Below are 23,780 nucleotides of genomic sequence, written 5' to 3'. Positions count from 1 at the left end.
GTCGGATTATTTACTTCCTGACTGTTGATATTGTAAACAAGGTCGGACGCTATCATTAACATTATAATAGGAAAGAAAAAAACAACGATAAGAATGGGACTGGAACCCGTCACCCCTGAACTGTAGGCTGATCAATTGAGCTACCTAGCCATCGGAATTCAGCCGATTATAATTCCGCCACACTCGTGACGATTTCATGATACCAGCCTTTGATTTTTAACATCTTACAATGGTATAAAGGTATCCAAATCCTTTGTCACCATGCCCATCTGTGGACAATGGGGACAAAGCGTAAACGAATTCCTTTGTTGTATTGACAGTATCGCAAACAATCTGAACATGTGTTACAACTTACATAAAGACATAAAACTGTTTCTGTCAAATATTCCCATTGACTTTTGACAAGAAAGGAGGCAACACGTGTTCCGTTTTCATCAGAAATTGTTGACTGAACACTTTTAGAAGACTATCCTTTTTTTAAGATTTAAATAGAAAAGCAATTATTTTCAATCAATAATGTATTGGTATAGCATGAATAAGATATACATTTCTGAGTTCCAGAGGTATTTGGTATGTACAATGCAGAAGTTAATGTTACACAATCTACCAGGCAATGGATAAAATGTTTCAATACCACGTATTAAGCTATTTCCAACTACCATCACTATCATATAACAATCGTATAACATCATTCGATTCATATGATAATAGGACAGGTACAATGTTTTTTCTTTGGTTTCAGAATATGTTATTAAACTAAATAACCAATTTTAGTACATAAAATGGTAGAATACTGGAGTTCCATTAACTTAACTTATGGGACCTATTAAGCGATAGTAACCATTCCTCCGGACACTTCGATGCGATATTGAACACTGTAACTGTTTTGAATTACGCTGATGACGAAAATGGTTGACAGCTATGGTTGACACTACAGTGGCGAATTTTCAGTTGATTATTGAAATAGCAAACTAAATATAAGTATGAAGTAATAAAACTTGTCATTTTAAGGTACTTTGATCTGATAGTGTTGTCTTAAGATGAATTATGCTATCTCTCCACACAACTTACAGTCCAAAAGGATGCATTTATATATAATAGTGTGTATGTTGAAATATAATAGATAAAATGTACAGCATAGATATATGCTTGTGTATGGTGATTCATCAAATATGAACCACGCGAAATCTTAAATATAAATGTACATAACTGTACATGTGTGCTGTATATAAATACAAATATACCACATTAGACCGAAACTAGTTTTGACATCACCACTTGTTACTTTGGAACCACACACATTTCCCTTGTGCTTGTTTTTTTTTTTTTTTTTTTTTCGTGTTCATTTGTCTATTGTCGTGTTCACTTGTCTTTTGTATTTTAACTTCAGTTGCATTAATTTAAACATATCAGTACCATTGAAAATACTATTACAATCGATTTTTAAAGGTCTTGAAAAAAGTTACCAATTCTTACCAGAACAGTCTTCACATTTGCCCCCACTTGCTCCCCAGCCAGCACCGCCACCTTTGCAGCAGTCGTCCTCGTAACTGAGTTGGTTTTCAAATCCCTCGGCCTTCTCACCATGACAGTATGGGCTACTGTAACAGTACTGTTTGACCGCGTTCATATCTACAAAAAGGAAAATTAATATCATTCATTGCATTTTTGTTTCAGTGTCTTTTTTAGCTTTACAGATACAGCTGGAAATTTTTAGTCTAAAGTAAATGTTAATGTTTGGCCATGTTTCACAAAATTTAGTTTTTTTATTCTGAAAGAAAATTGACATCAGCAAACAAATTAATGACGTCATCAATTAAACGAAAACACAGCACCAAAATGTAGTGCTGACTATTGCTCTAATTATTGAATATACACAAAATATTTTCATTGTTATTATAATTCCTCATTTGATGTATCATCAGCCATATTTTTTTAGCACAAATAATAGTCAATGTAATACAGCCAATTCTTAATTTACAATAGATTTGCAATATTTTGGGAAAAAATAGACATACTGCATTTTACTGTGTCTTTTTTTAGCTTAAAATATGTTATATGGATATGCGATGCTTACTTTACATGCTACTAAAAATAAAGTTTGAAGGAATACAATGTTGAGCATCATTCTTAATTTAACATTTAAGTAATGCCATGGGAGATGATGATCAGCCATTTTGTATGTTCAACAGCTTGCATGGTTAAATGATGAGTTTGCTAAGCATTCCTACCTAGTACGACTTCATCACAGAACGCCCCTGTAAATCCTGGTTGACAGGTACACACGTGTGGACTAGTACACCGACCATTACTGGAACACGGTGGCTCACAAATTGCTTTAACAAAACAAAAGACATCAATCATTTTACTTATATTTAAATATTTGTAAACTTACGATAATACCATATTTGAATATAGAATTTGTTTTATTGCGATGTACATAACGTTAGATGCAGGACCAAAGGAAAGAACAATTGAATTGTCATACAACAGTGTTCTACATGAGGTTAACTGGTATGATAAGAATCAATAGGTTGAATTATTTTTATATAATATGGCACCACGTGCACTTACCTGTTAGACAACTTGGTCCCGTCCAACCAGGGCAACATCCCGGTATTTGTTCTATGTACGATCTGATACATAATAAAAAATATAAATGTGTAGCCATAGTAAAATTGATGCAGTACATAATTGTGCTTAAAAAGCGACAACGTACATACTTATATATTTAGCTACATGTGGATATTTTTGTTAACAGTTACGTTTTCATAAATTACACTTCTTTATTAAATATATAGTATAGTAGTCGGTATTATTTTCCACACACCAGTAATTGATTATAGTACATCATAATTCTTATTTAATTTTAAGCTTGATTAAATCACCACCAATGCACATATGTTATATTAGATAAGAATTATAAAATCATAACAAGCAAGAGGCCCAACGCACTTGTATCTCTCACCTGGTGCGGTATTTCATCATTCCGCGAATCTGATTTAGTTTGGTTTCGCTTAAATTTGAGTGTCTCACTTAAGAAGTGATACTTGTTACTTAAAGGCTAAAAAAAACTGTATCCATGGTCACATTTACCTTCTTTTTCGGTGTGGGCTTTCCTACAATTGTGTCCTGTTCTGTGTCAATGTTCTGTAAAGGCATGTTTTGTTGAATGTGTCATGTAAGTGACGTCATCAATGCGACTGCACGCGTGAATACTGGGAAGTGACTATTTGTGTGATGGTGAGGGAAAGGTTGTGATAGAAAAGTGACGGACATCATCAGTTCAAATGCACGTGCGGGTATGAGATTGGTGGTTATATGTGTAAAGATAATAGAAAGGGAGTGATATAAAAATGTGCTAATTGACGTCCCCAGTGTAAGTGCACGTGCAGCTTTGGGGATATGTGACTACATATGTAAGGGTAAAGAATGGTATCCAAAAAAAGTATGTCATCAGTTTAAGCTCATCCCAGGTTTTGAGGAATGGTGACTACATGCGAATGGAAGGGTTTTGTGAAGGCATATATGGGGGACACGGGTCTAGGGAAAATACATACATATATTAAACAAATAACATTTACGTAAAAATAAAAAAAAAGGTTTAAAGAACAAAGTGAATAATGAAAATAAATGTCTTTCAGGTGAATTAGTAAAATAGTATTGATCCTGTGGAAATATTGAGAAAATTGTAGTATAAATCAGTATCGAATAAAAAGGACGGTGATATATTAAAGCTGGGTCACATATTGTTTGGAATATCGACAGATACTGATTTGTGGTTTGACGTATGTTCCTTAGTTTACTTTTGAAAGAAATTCACGTGATGTTTGTTTGTTTCAAATGTGATCTAGACGAACCCTGTCAGTTCATGGTACATGCATGGCAGCACTACAAAGTATATGGTAAGATTACATCTGTATATCTTAAAAGTCACTTATCATTATTTCCATACTCTAACAAAATGTATACACTGTAATGGTGAGGTATTCTAAACAAAGCGACCCCCATTCTAATCTATGTTTTCAGTGGGAATACGGCAGGGCGATCCAGTGGTATCTAGTAGTTTTCTAAGTAAATGGTTATACAGCCAATATGACCATGCCTATAAATAAATTATTACAATATAAAATCTAATAGTAATATTTCAACAGCATAATATAGTTTCATTATGCAATAATGTATGCGGGCCCGTTTTCCTCAGGGTATAAGGTATCCTACAGGATGTCATCTACTTAAATTGATATTGTATATAAAACGTATATCATCAAGCATGCCGCCATATTCAGTCATTACATCCTGTCCTCCTGATGATAATATCTTCAATCTATCTACATTACTCCAGCCTAGGTATCCATACCGTACTTATTATATATACCCAACTAAAATATCCTATGCGTTTAAGTGAAAGTACTTACCTTGAAAATATACATTGCTTGTTTGTATATTTCGGATCTTTGTCTGTTAAAAAGGAACATTTTGAATTAAAATCATTATTCTCATTCAACATGTTTAAACAGTATCTATGTAAAATATATTGTTTGTTTTAGGACTCGGTAGCTACATTATGGCACTCTTACAAGGTACCATCAGTATTTGTTTCAAAACAGCATAGTTTCTAACAATTCGAGGTAAAATTTCAGTTTCGACAGCAAAAATAGCTATATGAAATATACCTCGAATACCCGGATATTTCGAAGCTTTAATAATATTACAACCACCCAATACCATAAGAGATACCGAGGATCGACTGTACATTTAAACAAAATCCAGCATCTTCGATTTTTTATTTAAATTAACGGCTTACTACAAAAGGAATGATTGTATTATAGCTAAACACAATTGTTCATATGTTTTCCAAAATAGAGTGACGCTAACTTTTTATTAGATATTTAACGTTCTCGTTTTTAACAGAGATTGAAATACATTTTGTATGAACGTAACATACAGGAACTATCTTTATCTGAAATACATATCAGTGTACAAGAAAAATAAATGGAGATAGAACCCTTAATATTCTGATCACCTTTATGAAGGTTCAAATGATGCGCCATTACTCCTACGGTACATTAAAAGGCAAAGCTGGGAGTTCCTACAAGAGAGTAGGTCGGATAAGAGTAAGAGTGGTGAGCAGAGGTCAGCAGGTACAATTCTTACGCCCTACCTACAGGGGTTGACAACATATAGAAGATGTTTTCAAACCTCTCAACGTTAAAATATAACCATCTGTTCAGCTTGGACATGGGTTAGTCACTGCCACAGAAGACATAGAGGATGGTGTCACTATACGATTAATGACAAGCTGTTCATGAATTGGTGTATTTCGCATTAGTTCATAAGATATACCAATTGCAATGCACATCACCGTTAAATCTTACGGTGATACCGGACGAATGAATTAAAAATACTTACCCATTAGTATGTTAATTCTGTTGTCATATTCCTCTTGTGTTGTGAAACTTTCCTTCAACATCAACGTATATGGGTTATCTATCAGCACCATGTCAAGATAGTCTTTGCATGGAGCTTCCGTTTGCCTTGTTCGTGTTTCGTTGAGCATACAGACATTTTCACTGTAAATAAAACACATGTTCTGTAAATTGTGTGAAAGAATTTCAAAGGATGGGTTTTTTTTTCGCTCCTCATAAAAACAATTATGTGCTAATTCGACCGTCTCAAACGCACATAAATAATTTATCATCACAACACAAACACTTGTATGGGAGGAAGCCTCTGTAGTGAGCAAAGCACCATTTATTGCGGGAGATTTTTACAATTAAATCGACATGTGGATGCGAAACTCTGGGATTTAGGCAAAACAATTGGACCATGGAATTAATCCGTCTCCTTCGAAGTCCCTCGACCTGTGTACACAATGCCTTCTAAGTAAAACATTTTTCACACCTGTCCAGTCTTAAGTCACCAGCGATTGTCGACAAATTACCTATAAGGTAAAAAGCGTAAAAGAAGAAAACCAAATAAAAAACATTTGTCTCGTCAATTTTTTTCGGGGGGGGGGGGGGGGGGGGGGTATGCGTGCTTGCTATAGTGACTACAAGGCTCGAATGGCGAGCCGGCCACGCGCACCTGAAAACACCTGTTAGGGCCACTAAAAGCACGTGCTCACGTGCAACACCATGCATACAATTATCAACCCGTCGCTCACGCATAACCCCACCCTCCCCTACACGTGTACGTGTACCCATGATAAATACATGTATGTCTCTCACAGATCCCAGAAATAGACGTCTCATAGCAGGCTCTAAAGGTTGGCCACGCATTGGTTGTCAAATGGGTTGAATGATACCAAAATTATTCATAGTTACGTACTTTTTTATTACTGTATGTTCACTCATCTGTTAAATATCAAAATTTGGCTAATTGTATAATGCGGTACATCGTATTGTATACACAAGGTACACATGTTCGCCAAATACTCTGCGTACCCCTTGTGATACCATTTAGTTTGAAGTGATGTAATTATTTAAGGATTAACATCAATTATTTTTTCTGTTATACAGTCATAACAGAAAAAACTGGAGTGTACTCTAAATAAACCGCGAAGCGGTTTATGAAGAGAGTACACTCCAGTTTTTTTATGTTATGACTGTATAACAGAAAAAATAATTAATGTTAATTCTTATAATTTAATTTCGTCTTATACACACCAAGATATTTCACTTTCTTTGGCGAACTCTTTTCTGTGATAAAATATTACGCCACGTCATCAGCCAATCAAAAATGACGCTACATTTCGCAACGTCAAAAATTTGTTATGGAGGTATAACAAAATTATTTCAGCCAATGAAAATGCGTGTTTCATACAAAATTAAATTATCAAATTATATAAAAGATTATTATTAAATTCCTAACGGTTTACCAACATAGATAGCCATTTGATCCAATAAATGGTGGATCAAAAAGGTTGTAATTTTAAATTACACTATTAACATTGCGAAGAATTTGGAAGACTCGAATAAAGTTTGAATAATATACCTGAACTGATCAACATCTTCCCTACAGTCTAGATTTGTATTGATATTAACAACTAGGAAGAGAAATGTAAGACTATGTACTATTATTCTATAAATTATGCTATGTAAGTTACACAGCGATTTAACATTATCTTGTTTTAAAACTTAGAGCAAATATACATGAACATGCTTTAAACCATGATATATATCAATATACAATATATATTGTTTCCGGATGTACTCCCGGAGACGGGACACGTTTGAAATATCTCGGTATTGTGAACAATATGTACACATTTTTCTTGTTGTTTCCGTATTTATACAACATCTCTAGAATTTAATATTTAAAAAACATAATGTTTAAATCACAGCCCGCATAGCTGAACGGGTAAGACACCCGGTATTTCAGTCTTATGGTCGTTAGATCGATCCCTCGTGAGGGCAGTTTTATTTTCATTTTTATTTCGAATATTTTTATTTTCACAATGTTGCCATTCTGTGTTGTGTATTACTGTCTCTATGTCTACGTCTATGACGTCATAATATATGACGTCATAATCATCTATTTTGAAAATAAAATCATTCTGAAGAGTCGCCATGACGCGACGAAAGCGCTAACGGAGAGTTGTTGTTTTTTTTATTTTACTTTTATAATTCGTCCGTAAGGATAAAAACAATTTATTATCTATTATAAATATATATATATTACGTTCTTCGGTCGTTTAAATAGACTACAATGTCTCAGTTATACAGTGATCACGTACTACAGTAATGTCAGTTATACAGTGATCACGTACTACAGTAATGTCAGTAATACAGTGATTACGTACTACAGTAATGTCAGTAATACAGTGATTACGTACTACAGTAATGTCAGTTATACAGTGATCACGTACTACAGTAATGTCAGTTATACAGTGATCACGTACTACAGTAATGTCAGTAACAGTGATCACGTACTACAGTAATGTTAGTAATACAGTGATCACGTACTACAGTAATGTCAGTAATACAGTGATCACGTACTACAGTAATGTCAGTTATACAGTGATCACGTACTACAGTAATGTCAGTAACAGTGATCACGTACTACAGTAATGTCAGTAATACAGTGATCACGTACTACAGTAATGTCAGTAATACAGTGATCACGTACTACAGTAATGTCAGTAATAGTGATCACGTACTACAGTCATGTCAGTAACAGTGATCACGTACTACAGTAATGTCAGTAATAGTGATCACGTACTACAGTAATGTCAGTAATACAGTGATCACGTACTACAGTAATGTCAGTAATACAGTGATCACGTACTACAGTAATGTCAGTTATACAGTGATCACGTACTACAGTAATGTCAGTTATACAGTGATCACGTACTACAGTAATGTCAGTAACAGTGATCACGTACTACAGTAATGTCAGTTATACAGTGATCACGTACTACAGTAATGTCAGTAATACAGTGATCACGTACTACAGTCATGTCAGTAATACAGTGATCACGTACTACAGTAATGTCAGTTATACAGTGATCACGTACTACAGTAATGTCAGTAATACAGTGATCACGTACTACAGTAATGTCAGTTATACAGTGATCACGTACTACAGTAATGTCAGTAATACAGTGATCACGTACTACAGTAATGTCAGTAATACAGTGATCACGTACTACAGTAATGTCAGTAATACAGTGATCACGTACTACAGTAATGTCAGTAATAGTGATCACGTACTACAGTAATGTCAGTAATAGTAATCACTTACTACAGTAATGTCAGTAATACAGTGATCACGTACTACAGTCATGTCAGTTATACAGTGATCACGTACTAAAGTAATGTCAGTTATACAGTGATCACGTACTACAGTAATGTCAGTTATACAGTGATCACGTACTACAGTAATGTCAGTAACAGTGATCACGTACTAAAGTAATGTCAGTTATACAGTGATCACGTACTACAGTAATGTCAGTAAAACAGTGATCACGTACTACAGTAATGTCAGTAAAACAGTGATCACGTACTACAGTAATGTCAGTTATACAGTGATCACGTACTACAGTAATGTCAGTAATAGTGATCACGTACTAAAGTAATGTCAGTAATAGTGATCACGTACTACAGTAATGCCAGTTATAGTGATCACGTACTACAGTAATGCCAGTTATAGTGATCACGTACTACAGTAATGCCAGTTATAGTGATCACGTACTACAGTCATGTCAGTTATACAGTGATCACGTACTACAGTAATGTCAGTAATAGTGATCACGTACTAAAGTAATGTCAGTAATAGTGATCACGTACTACAGTAATGCCAGTTATAGTGATCACGTACTACAGTAATGCCAGTTATAGTGATCACGTACTACAGTCATGTCAGTTATACAGTGATCACGTACTACAGTAATGTCAGTAATAGTGATCACGTACTACAGTAATGTCAGTAATAGTGATCACGTACTACAGTAATGCCAGTTATAGTGATCACGTACTACAGTCATGTCAGTAACAGTGATCACGTACTACAGTAATGTCAGTAATACAGTGATCACGTACTACAGTAATGTCAGTAATAGTGATCACGTACTACAGTAATGCCAGTTATAGTGATCACGTACTACAGTAATGTCAGTTATACAGTGATCACGTACTACAGTAATGTCAGTTATACAGTGATCACGTACTACGGTAATGTCAGTAATAGTGATCACGTACTACAGTAATGCCAGTTATAGTGATCACGTACTACAGTAATGCCAGTTATAGTGATCACGTACTACAGTAATGCCAGTTATAGTGATCACGTACTACAGTAATGTCAGTTATACAGTGATCACGTACTACAGTAATGTCAGTAATAGTGATCACGTACTACGGTAATGTCAGTCATACAGTGAGAATGTACTACAGTAATGCCAGTTATAGTGATCACGTACTACAGTAATGTCAGTAATAGTGATCACGTACTACAGTAATGCCAGTCATACAGTGAGAATGTACTGCACTAATGTCACTAATGCAGTAATATGGTGATAATGTATTACAGTTATGTCAGTAATATAGTGATAACGTCCTATTTAGATTGGTTGTTTGTTGGCTGGGTTTAACGCCCTGTGAACAGTCAATGTAATTTTGAAACGGGTTCTCATTATAGAAATTGATACCTACGCACTAAACGGCGTATCGGAGGCATGTCGCATGCCATCCAGAGCAGTTAGCGTAAAATCCTTAAAACACAACCACGACAACACAGACTGAACCGTTTCTCAGTTTTCCAAACCAACAGTGGTAGGGACCGTCGAGCTATGTACCTCGGATTTTCATCTGGGGCTACGTGGCCGGCGCTCTAGCCGACTGAGCTATCGCGACCCGTCAACACAATGTCAGTTGTACCGTGATTAAACCATGTCCACGAAACAAAAGTGCAAGTATATTAAGTATATCATGACGTCAGTATCAAGTTCAATTAAGAACACTGAAATCGCAACGGTTTTTACTTATGGATAAACAAGTTATACTGTTGTAAGATACCTTATTTCAAAGGACAGAAATTTTTGCTAATTATTGGAACTTAATTGATTAATCCATTGATATATGTAACATTATAGAGCGAAAAATAAACGTCCAGCAACATAATAAAGCAATAGTTTTATTACGAAATCGCTAAAATAACTTTATCACAAAAAAGTTTTCATATACAGCAACAGCTAAGGCACAATAATGATTATTGCACAGGAAGGGGAAAAGAAAGAAAAATCTATGGCCGTCTGTGTTAAATATCAGTATGATACTGAAGCATGTGACGTAAATATACTAAATCAAACCTATTCAAATCAGTTTGTACAGTAGAGTCACAGCTGTTCCGAAGTAAACTATCCGGGTGTGTCTGGATTTATCGATCTACTTAATAGATTTATATTATGGAGTGACAAAGGGATATTTCCACAACATGATATATGAAAACTAATTCTCTACTTTATTACCTGTCTCGTTGGTAAAGCTTTTTCACAGTACAGCAAAGCTATGTTACTTCACACATATGGTATTGTAGTAGCTTTGATAATGTATTTGTTATCTTACGCCAAAAGGCAACTGGACACTCCCTTATGAAATTGGAGTAGAGAAATACTATTGTTATTTCATGTCATTGTGAAGCTATGTAAAGTGACAAAGTTGAAAAATGTATACAATTCTAATAATAAAATGGAACTAATCCCGACATCCATTAGCAAAATATTTTTTTGAAATCGTTTGAATTTGACCAATCAAATTTGACTGACGAAACAAAAAGTTATTTTAATTATTTTATTGTTTGCTGATCAAAATAGATTTGAAGTTTGGATACTTTTAGAGATAATAATATTCAATGTGAAGACCCACGGTGTATGATATGGAATTTACAAGTTTTGGTGGGCTTTTTATACCTTCTTCAGAAGAATGCAGTGCCACCGTTGATCATTGTGAGATAATGGGATGCTTAGTAATTATGAAATGATATAATTTATAATGACGACCAGCACAAAATTAATCAATGAGGAATTATATATCATTTATATATAATATGAAAATATCATCCACGGGTGTACAAGCATATACAAAGACAAAAAGAAAAGGGCTCTAAATATAATTTTCTATTCGAATGTAAATTTAATTTTCCTTTAACTCTTCAAACTGGATTCGGAAACAACCATATTAGCTTAATCTTCGTCAGCACAAGTGTATTGTGTCAGTGAATTAAACATTTTGCCAAAGATCATAGACAAAGCAGGTAATCAAGACAGGGGAATTGAAATCAAAATTAATAAAGAATATCATAATAGGAAGGTTAAATAAATTTGTCAAATAAGATTCATCGTGACACTGCAATTCAAAAGAAAAACTTGATAAAAGTCTTGTTATTTGTTTAAAATAGAAATGTCGAAGACGGCTGCACTAGCCAAAAACTTATTCCTTCATAAAGTCTTAATTTATTTCTGACGCAATCGGATTGTAGCTCTTAATTGTGTTCTTGTCACTCTCGTTCAATTTCTTTATGTGTTTCATCAAGCGTTAATATTTGCGTGTTCTTTATTAAGACATCACAGACTTTTTTTTATTAATTGTTAATTATTTCAATGGTTTGCATTTTCACGCTCTCAACTTATTTTTGTATTTATTGATAATTTAAACTATATATTCGATTAATTATAAATTATTACATCTTTCTGTATTTGTGCAATTCTTATTGATAAGGAAAACAAGATGAAAAGAAAATATCGCTATGTTTTTTTGGAGTCCAGCCTGTCATGTATTTGGAGAGTAATTCGCGTTCAATGTTAAAGAATGATACACAACATGTTATGGGTAAAATGGCATTATATTTTACGAGAATTATTGTTTACTGTTCTGAAAACCACAATGCCAATTATATAATTTAATATTAAACTAACGCGGTTTTGAAATTTTATTACTACGGGAAAAAAACATTGAAAATACCATTCCTACTGGTCATTGCGGTTCAATATCTTAGATTATTACATTCATGAAAATTACTGATGATACTTGGTAAATTAATGTGAAATTCAAGAAAATATTTGATTAATCTGGGAGTCTATTTGGACAATTATTGATGAAAACCCATTGCAGAAACCACTGTTCATCCGTAATGATGTGTCCTTTTGGAATTTTATATATGAAATACAGTTCCCTTTTATCCATTAGGTCAAGTACTTGCTTACAACCCACAAAATTTTTTATGGAGCTACAATTTCTTGATACAAATTTGAATTATATATTAGTACTAAGATATTGTAAAAAAGTTTGACATCCCCAAAGGAAACGCTATGATGCAATCACACAAAGGACGATGTATATGTGTGTTTTAACTTGCGTTGTGTCATCATTACTGAATGCAATTTCGCAAAAGGACAATCCTTCGTTAAGTTAATCTTCAAATTCTAAATGAAATACCCGATACTAATATCAACACATATAATTTTGCCTTCGATAATCTTTTTCGGCCTCATAATTGCTCAATGCTTTACTCTACCGGTGAATGAAAAACTAATCATGGAAAAATACTCCGTGATATGGGAAATCTCTAAGTAGTTTTTTTTTTCAGAGATGCAATAATGTTTTTATTTTGATGCATACAAGATTGAATCATCCGTCTTAAAAATCATCTATCGATGGATGGATATTCACATATTCGACCAATTGATACCGAGTTACTGCATGCTAAATTACTGTCAAAATCTAGTGGCATCACAAATTAAATAGTCAACATGGAATAATTCTGATAATATGTAAATCAGCAGTACATGTACGTAATGTAAAATAATATTTACTAAATAGTATCTGCAACAACAACAGCGAGGAAAAGAAGCAAAGTATGGCTTGCCAATTATATTACGTCTACCAAAAAGGAAAGGTAACGCGGAATACCAGTTAGTAATTATCAGACTAGCTAAAACTGTGTCAAATGGACTCAAAAGGGGGGGGGGGGGGGGGGGGGCGAATTGAGACGCACGGCAGCCTTTTGTGAATTCAAAACGGCGGAACCCCTACTGGGCAGCGTTGATCGCAATCAGGGCCCCAGAACCCTAGATCACGCTGGCCCAATGTACTGATTTTATGTGATAATTCTCTAAAGGATTATTCATCTCAAGTATCACGCGACAGAATAATTTAAAACTGACAAAAATGATTACTTCTGTATTTTTATAGGCATGAACTGATATTAAAAGCATGAGTATTCAAACTATTACGATTGGATAACTATATTTGATACAAACAAAGTATACCATTTGAGACAATTGTATTTATGTTCATGAAATGATAGCAGTATTTGGTGAATACAGTGGTTACTTATTCAGACTTTAGTTTTATACGGGTTAAATCTCAAAAAAGGCTTATAAAAATTAGATATCAGAATAATATGTTAATACCAAAAACAAAACAAAAAAAGCATTATTTTCAATCGCAAATCTATCAAACAACAAGAATAAAAAAAAGAAGAGATACAAATTTCCGCCGTAGGTCAGTCCAGTTTCTTAGTTGTATAATAAAGACAAATTTGCATTCCTCAAGACACAATAATTTATATCTCATGAGAAAGTAGTCCATTTTTATAAAGATTACAAGTGGCACTTATGAATTTAATTAGTGGTTCAAGTTTTAAGTGTTGAACAAACATGTTTTATGTGATAAAACCTTTTTACATCCTGATAATGCCGTCACTTACTTGCCGTATGTGTAACCCTGTGCGGCATTCCATAAGCCAGTTGTTCCTAGAAAGAGTATCCATGTCACAAATCCCGAGAAGCTATGGAAGCTCTTTGCCATGGTCCCGAATAGGGCTGGTAAGAAATAAAAATCGAGCTTCCCTTATCACCTCTTTCTTTATAGGTATTGTTGTGATCCGAAACTTAACATAAAAATATTAGTTATCTCTCTCTCTCTCTTCACGGAGCGTTGGTCGCTGTCACACCAATGGCTACCGTTTGGTTTTATACCGGATTTTTTACGTAAGCAATCCTATTGTGCATTATGTTTGCTTAATGCATTCGATATTTCTTATTTAGTTTGTGGGCCTCCCTTCGCCATTTGGCTCCAATCTCATTGGCTAGTCTATGTTTGTTATTGACAAATTGACTGACGAGGCATATACAATTTGTTGGCTGTGGACTTAAAAACGAGCTGCTTTGTTATCCTTTCTACAGGGATATAGTGATTTCTATGGCGATCAACTTATGTCAATAAGACCAAACAAATAAGCAGTATACGACGCAATTTTTAATCAGAATATATGGCATACTATTTCAATAGTATCGTTTCATGTCGAAAGTTATACAACAAATCTGCGTGCAACATTTTGCAATTGGACGTCATCTTTTTGATTGAAAATCATTATATTTAGCATATATATCTTTGAAAAACGCTGTATACACATTTTTCTTGATAACAAACAATAATTACATAAATCAATTTATACATCTCGTGGGGAAATAATGTATTTGCCAATAACTGAAAGATTTCCAATTTGTAAGTTCATGAAGTTGTATTTAATCGTTAAACTGCAATTATTACAGTTATTAATATACTCCTTGTGATAACGAAGAACTTTAAAGTGCTACCTCACTACAGCATACTGCCAAAGACACCGCAGGACACCCGGTCACATTATACTGACAACGGGCAAATCAGCCGTGCCACTCGCAAAATGCTTAGCTCTAAGCAGGAGTAGTATAGCTCGGCCAGGAGACATGACAGGAGACATGATTGAAGAGTGAATGCTCAACGGAAGGCCAAAAATAAGGCGATGTCAAGGGAGATATCAGGAAGGGAAAAATGAAAAAGAAAAAATAAGATATGATAAGATCCCAAATTTAATCACCTCTTCTGAATCGTGTATGCAAAAGGTGCAGCAGGCACAATTCTTACGCCCTACATATGTTTGTTTCTTTTTTAAATTCCTACCTGAAATATCAGCAGATTTGCTAGCGACTAGCGATTATTTACAATTATCAGAAATCAGCCAAAACCGAATTTTTGACCACATAACAGTCCTGGTGATGAAAGTCGATATAAACGATACACCCATTAAGGAAAAATAAAGCACGAAAAAAAGAGCAGACAGGAGATCTATTCGCTCAAAAAACCTGTCATGGAATCCGAATAATGTCGATAACACCACGACTTGTAATGTGATACCTGTACGGAGACATTCTTTCCCCGCATTGGCACTGGATGACAGTTGTCACGGTTATCTAATTTGATTTTGTTTTGTATTAATAACAATGGTCATTTAAGGACGGCCTCCAATGTGTGCTAGCTCCATGCTTGTTGGGATTGTCAAATGTGTATGCATTTGGGAGGTTGTAGTTTGTAACAGCGCGTAATTGCAGGGAAACGGAAATCTGTTTAGAAAAAAAGGGGGGAAATAGCCAGCCAAATTAAGTCGAATCTTACTAATCATGGCGTGAAGGGCAGCAGGTACAATTGATAGGCCCTCCATGCAGAAAGATGCAAACTGAAGAAATGGAATTTTTTGCATTACTTATTATTATATTACATTAACAGGTCATTGGGGCCAATAAATGGTAAACAACAAAATGGTATTTAATGAAACAACATCAAACAAGATATATGTATAAATAAAAAATATGTTCATACATACATATATTAATGTATATACATCTTGTATATATTAAAATGATAAACGGGACTACAGTTATTTAAATATCAGGGAACAGAGCGACAGCCTTCACGTGGTTCATAATTTCGTTTATGTTAACAGTTTCGAATATATTTCAACATTGGAAGCAACAAAGAATATATACATAATACTATAACCGTAATTCTTACACCATGTTGATAATTGAGAATTTCATCAAGACCCTAGAAAAGAAGATAGGACCAGGTGTATCCGGGGGTAAGCGTCTTCATCATTATCACGTGCCATGTAAATTAAGGTCAAGGAGAGCTTTGAATGGGACCTAGGCTGGTGACACCGGAAACATTAGGGCAAGTAGAGAAGAAAATAAAATAAAGACTGATTGTTGTTGTAACTGTCTGTTTTGGTATCTTTCATGGCTCCAATACGTCACAGTAGTTCTTGAAACAGACATAGAATAGAAAGGCCGCCCCCAAACCCATCCCACTTCACACAAAAATTCCTGAAGGAGGGCGCATCTAACTAGTAGCGAGATACAGCAAGCACATATTTATTCTGTCTCTGTCTAAATTAAATCATGAAGTCTTAGTTGGATTTAGTACGATATCATGCTTGATTTTATATCATCGCGGTATCCAAGTTTGGGTTCTGTCGCCAAGCCTAAGAACAGACGCACATATATTTACTTGGTACCCCTAGGTAATCTTCACTCTATATTTAAAGATATTATAAAAATGCTTTACACTCTATATAAAAATGGATAACTAGCAGTATTACGTAGAGTATATCAAGAATACACATCCTATTGACAAACGTTTTTATTTCGACCAGATGTCACCGGTATCCGTCGCGACCAAGCGCTGGGGCGTACGGACTGCCATTTGATTAGTAATGATTTATTTGTTCCCCGAGATGTTAGCTGTATATACAGTTTACATCTGTCTCAGATCTCTTCTTAACAAGAATAATGATTTTTGCGAGATAAAAGAATACTCTAGATCCTTTATTTACAAGTCATGTCATCTCTCCAACTGTCGCTCTGTCAAAAAGAAATTAAACAAAACATTTAATACAGCAAATATTGATTTAGAGCCTGAAAAAATGATGAAGTCTGCATTTTTCTTTCAAAAAAAATATTTTCCTTTAGTTATTTCGCACTTTGTAAATGTAGTTTTTTTAATAATTCAGCAGAAAAAAAAATAATACATATGTATCAAGCTCGGCGGATTCATTCAGATGTATATGTACTTTAGTCAATATAGAAACAGAAAAAAACCTAGAGCAAGACAAATATAAACAAGATAATTAATTGATGAATTTCATAATAAAATACAAAGTATTTATTTCTTCTGCAGCGTATCTTATTATTTAAGCTATAGCAATAATATTTCCATAAATAAATAGGTTACGACTGACATTGCTTTAAACTCACGACAGCAAACTATCTTAAAGTCGCGATAGTTTGTTCTTATAATAGTTATGTATTGTCTAAGTCCAGTGACATCTGAAGTTAGGTTGACTATGTGGCCTGTATCTGTTGGGATAGGGAAATTCAATATCATCAGATGTTTATTCCATACAGTTTGTATGTTAAATTTTATTCAATTAGGATATAAATGCCTTTTCTGTCTTTTTGCTTTAAATAACGTTTTATCTATTTTAAAAGGTTAGAGCATTCTCTTCATAAAACTAAATTAATACTAATCTAATGGAGCTGCCTCTTTGTAAAGCATTGAGATTGTAATATGTAATGTGTTATATTATGTCCATGTTTGTACCATTGTGTATGTTACTGTTTTGGGAGAGGACTTATATAGGCTTTGCCTGCTGTCCAATACTATTGTCCTTGTGACAATAAAATATTTTGAAATGAAATGAAATGAAATCTGAAGTTAGGTTGGTTATACAGGATAATTTAATTAGAGAAAATTTCTCACAAATGAAATGCATCAACATATGTATATATATATACTGAAACGAAAAAGAAACGCAACATGGAAAATTGTGATTAATTTTGTATTAAATATACATATCTGTATAAAAATCGCGGAAATAAACATGCACCCTGCCTAACACCCATACCAATCTTCAAAATCACCCAAGTGTGACTAGAGACCTATGCACTTCCGGCGCGGTAAAAACATCAAAAACCGTGCCTGTACAAACATATGCGTTCTTTTTTCATTCAAACCAGTATCAATTCATCACTAACATTGAGCCACATCATCGCCAATACTTTTGCAAACAATAATTCCTTTTACAATTATGCCACGGTTATCAAAGGTTGATAGAGGACGTGCTATAGCGATGCTTCTGGCAGGGAACACGCAACTTCACGTCGCTCGACAATTCAGAGTTCACAAATCGACTATTAGTCGATTAGTTTCACGTCTTAACGCAACAGGAAGAGTCGATGACCAGCCGAGATCAGGACGTCCACGCGTAACGTCGCGACGTCAAGACCGGGTTCTTAGGTTGGCACACCTGCGTAACAGGAGATTAACGGCCGCTGAAACGGCAAGGAATACGATTGGTAATCATAACCGTCGAATTCATCCCCAAACAGTGATCAACAGACTGCGTGAGGCTAATTTGCGTGCAAGGCGACAGTACGTTGGTTTACCACTAACACCGCAACGTCGAGCACGTCGTATGCAATGGGCAACGGCACATATGCCCAGACGTTTTCCTATGAGACGTTGGAGGTCTATGCTCTTCACCGATGAATCTCGATTCACGTTATTTCGAGCAGATGGCCGTCAACGTGTGTACCGGCGTCGAGGCGAACGTTTTGCTGACGCCTGTGTTTTGGAACACGACCGATTTGGGGGTGGATCAGTTATGGTTTGGGCGGGAATCTCCCATGGTTTGAATACGCCTTTGGTGATAGTCAATGGGAATTTAACGGCCGTACGCTATCGGGATGAGATCCTTAGGCCCCATGTTGTGCCGTTTGTTAGGCAGCATCATCTAACCTTTCAGCAAGATAACGCGAGACCACACGTTGCAAGAGTCTGTAGAGACTTTCTTGCGACACAGAACATTGTTCCTATAGATTGGCCTCCATATAGCCCCGACCTGTCCCCAATCGAGCATTTGTGGGATGAATTAGACAGAAGAATTCGAAATCGCCGTAACCCCCCAAATACCCTCCCTCAGTTAGCAAATGCACTCGTCCAAGAATGGAATAACATTCCAATACGGAAAGTCAATGCCCTGATGAACTCAATGCAACAAAGAATTAGAGATGTGATAACTGTTCGAGGAGGACACACACGATATTAGGGCACGGTTTCAAAACTGCTGCCATTTCAACTTGGATTCACGTAGGGTACTACCAATCATGACCTTCTAGCAAAGTGACCTGTTCTTAAAAATCTCTAAACATTTAAAGGATGTTACATCAATATTCAATATTAACTATTACATATGAAATTTAAACATAATGCTCACAAGTATTATTTTATTAAACCTACAATTTGAAGTTGCGTTTCTTTTTCGTTTCAGTATATGTTAACAGTATAATGGTCGGCCCTTCCCTTAGTTTTGTTGCTCAATCATTTGAAATCGAATCAATGATGAATTAATTATGAAATGTCACCTATGCGTTATTTTTAAATAACAAATTAGATTAGCGAATTTCTGAAAGAGTCATTGCTCATTTTAAGGAACTCATACATTGAAATTCAGCAAAAGGAAGTCAAATTGAAGAATAGAAGAACAGTTTTTGAAGGAACATTACTCATTAGTATCCATGTACTATTCTATCTGTGAGAAAAGAAGTGTATCAACTGATCATAAATCTAATGCCTGTTAATATTCCTGGTCATTCCGGTTTTTTCCTGTGAAAAAAATCGTTACAATGTCGATGGGCTTGCTATGAGCAGGCAGCTCATTGACATTTTGAAATTGAAAATAACTTCTGTGAGATTAGTGCACGGATAATCATTGACTCAGTCAACAATGATGAAGTTAACCATGACGATCAATAACTCTCATTGATTCAATGTGCCAATGTTATAGGCTAACAAAGTTGTCCCCTCCAACTGTGAATCAACATGAATTAAGGCAGTTACATAGTAATTAGCAGATTTATTTATTTGCTAATGTTCTAGGTCGTCCTATACCATCGGCGTATCCACAATATAATTTGGTCTCCAAATCATTTGGTGGCTTGCTTACCTATCGACACACCTTCAGAACTTCAGGTAAAGTTCACTGTAGCATCTGTACACTAATTTATATTTGTATAGGATTCTTCATCTAATACAACTTTTTTTACACATTAATCTCATTATTTACAGTATTTTTTTTTGTATTTTTTTTTTTTTTTTTTTGTATTTTTTTTTTGTATTTTTTTTTTGTATTTTTTTTTTGTAAAGCTTTGTATTATACATTATTGTAAACATCATCGTTTCTAATTGTATAATTATAGTTACTTTCAATAATCCCCATCCCCATACAATCAATGACTCTCCGTTGCCCATTTTAGTGTACCTTCTTTTTGTACCGTCATTTCAGTCCCTATTTTAAACCATTTTGATAGATAATTCCTCAATATGTATTTCATGTTGGCTCCCAGCATCTAGAGGATGTCCTTCAATTCCAAGGAATGTTTCTCGATCTCAAGAGAATGTTCTCCACCCCAAATAATAGCGCCTGGCCCCTGAAGGATCTTCCCAAGAAGATTCATTTCGGCCCACATAGGATAGCACCCTTAGCCGATGGAGGTTGTTCATCTGCTTTCATTCCACGAGAGTGACACCCCACCTGGTCACATACTGACCACATGAGTGACACCCCACCTGATTACATACTGACCACCAGACTGACACCCCACCTGATCACATACTGACCACCAGACTGACACCCCACCTGATCACATACTGACCACCAGACTGACACCCCACCTGATCACATACTGACCACCAGACTGACACCCCACCTGGTCACATACTGACCACCAGACTGACACCCCACCTGATCACATACTGACCACCAGACTGACACCCCACCTGATCACATACTGACCACCAGACTGACACCCCACCTGATCACATACTGACCACCAGACTGACACCCCACCTGATCATATACTGACCACCAGACTGACACCCCACCTGATCACATACTGACCACCAGACTGACACCCCACCTGATCACATACTGACCACATGAGTGACACCCCACCTGGTCACATACTGACCACATGAGTGACACCCCACCTGGTCACATACTGACCACCAGACTTACACCCCACCTGATCATATACTGACCACCAGACTGACACCCCACCTGATTACATACTGACCACCAGACTTACACCCCACCTGATCATATACTGACCACCAGACTGACACCCCACCTGATCACATACTGACCACCAGACTGACACCCCACCTGGTCACATACTGACCACCAGACTGACACCCCACCTGATCACATACTGACCACCAGACTGACACCCCACCTGATCACATACTGACCACCAGACTGACACCCCACCTGATCACATACTGACCACCAGACTGACACCCCACCTGGTCACATACTGACCACCAGACTGACACCCCACCTGATCACATACTGACCACCAGACTGACACCCCACCTGATCACATACTGACCACCAGACTGACACCCCACCTGATCACATACTGACCACCAGACTGACACCCCACCTGATCACATACTGACCACCAGACTGACACCCCACCTGATTACATACTGACCACCAGACTTACACCCCACCTGATCACATACTGACCACCAGACTGACACCCCACCTGATCACATACTGACCACCAGACTGACACCCCACCTGATCACATACTGACCACCAGACTTACACCCCACCTGATCACATACTGACCACCAGACTTACACCCCACCTGATCACATACTGACCACCAGACTTACACCCCACCTGATCACATACTGACCACCAGACTGACACCCCACCTGATTACATACTGACCACCAGACTGACACCCCACCTGATCATATACTGACCACCAGACTGACACCCCACCTGATCACATACTGACCACCAGACTGACACCCCACCTGATCACATACTGACCACCAGACTGACACCCCACCTGGTCACATACTGACCACCAGACTGACACCCCACCTGATCACATACTGACCACCAGACTGACACCCCACCTGATCACATACTGACCACCAGACTGACACCCCACCTGATCACATACTGACCACCAGACTGACACCCCACCTGATTACATACTGACCACCAGACTGACACCCCACCTGGTCACATACTGACCACCAGACTGACACCCCACCTGATCACATACTGACCACCAGACTGACACCCCACCTGATCACATACTGACCACCAGACTGACACCCCACCTGATCACATACTGACCACCAGACTGACACCCCACCTGATCACATACTGACCACCAGACTGACACCCCACCTGATCATATACTGACCACCAGACTGACACCCCACCTGGTCACATACTGACCACATGAGTGACACCCCACCTGATTACATACTGACCACCAGACTGACACCCCACCTGATCACATACTGACCACCAGACTGACACCCCACCTGATCACATACTGACCACATGAGTGACACCCCACCTGATTACATACTGACCACCAGACTGACACCCCACCTGATCACATACTGACCACCAGACTGACACCCCACCTGATCACATACTGACCACCAGACTGACACCCCACCTGATCATATACTGACCACCAGACTGACACCCCACCTGATCATATACTGACCACCAGACTGACACCCCACCTGATCACATACTGACCACCAGACTGACACCCCACCTGATCATATACTGACCACCAGACTTACACCCCACCTGATCATATACTGACCACCAGACTTACACCCCACCTGATCACATACTGACCACCAGACTGACACCCCACCTGATCATATACTGACCACCAGACTGACACCCCACCTGGTCACATACTGACCACCAGACTGACACCCCACCTGATCATATACTGACCACCAGACTGACACCCCACCTGGTCACATACTGACCACCAGACTGACACCCCACCTGATCATATACTGACCACCAGACTGACACCCCACCTGATCATATACTGACCACCAGACTGACACCCCACCTGGTCACATACTGACCACCAGACTGACACCCCACCTGATCATATACTGACCACCAGACTGACACCCCACCTGATCATATACTGACCACCAGACTTACACCCCACCTGATCATATACTGACCACCAGACTGACACCCCACCTGGTCACATACTGACCACCAGACTGACACCCCACCTGATTATATACTGACCACCAGACTGACACCCCACCTGATCACATACTGACCACCAGACTGACACCCCACCTGATCACATACTGACCACCAGACTGACACCCCACCTGATCATATACTGACCACCAGACTGACACCCCACCTGATCATATACTGACCACCAGACTGACACCCCACCTGATCACATACTGACCACCAGACTTACACCCCACCTGATCATATACTGACCACCAGACTGACACCCCACCTGATTACATACTGACCACCAGACTGACACCCCACCTGATCATATACTGACCACCAGACTTACACCCCAC

The 23,780-nt window shown here is 37.1% G+C and overlaps 1 protein-coding gene across 1 annotated transcript in view; it reads right to left on the bottom strand.

Annotated features, from left to right (window-relative positions):
• The window catches only part of LOC117343297 (SCO-spondin-like), a 45,149-nt gene extending 30,745 nt beyond the window's left edge, over positions 1–14,404 (bottom strand). The window contains exons 1-6 of the mRNA XM_033905641.1: positions 14,209–14,404; positions 5,413–5,573; positions 4,419–4,461; positions 2,575–2,636; positions 2,232–2,336; positions 1,477–1,632 (exon numbers count right to left, since the gene is read on the bottom strand). Of these exons, the coding sequence (XP_033761532.1) occupies positions 1,477–1,632; positions 2,232–2,336; positions 2,575–2,636; positions 4,419–4,461; positions 5,413–5,573; positions 14,209–14,309 (628 nt within the window). The 5' untranslated portion in view covers positions 14,310–14,404. The remainder of the gene's footprint in view (positions 1–1,476; positions 1,633–2,231; positions 2,337–2,574; positions 2,637–4,418; positions 4,462–5,412; positions 5,574–14,208) is intronic.
• Positions 14,405–23,780: the final 9,376 nt, after the last annotated feature.

Source organism: Pecten maximus, chromosome 15, assembly GCF_902652985.1.
Source record: "Pecten maximus chromosome 15, xPecMax1.1, whole genome shotgun sequence".
NCBI classification, from domain to species: domain Eukaryota; kingdom Metazoa; phylum Mollusca; class Bivalvia; order Pectinida; family Pectinidae; genus Pecten; species Pecten maximus.
This window is presented reverse-complemented; position numbering and strand designations above follow the sequence as displayed.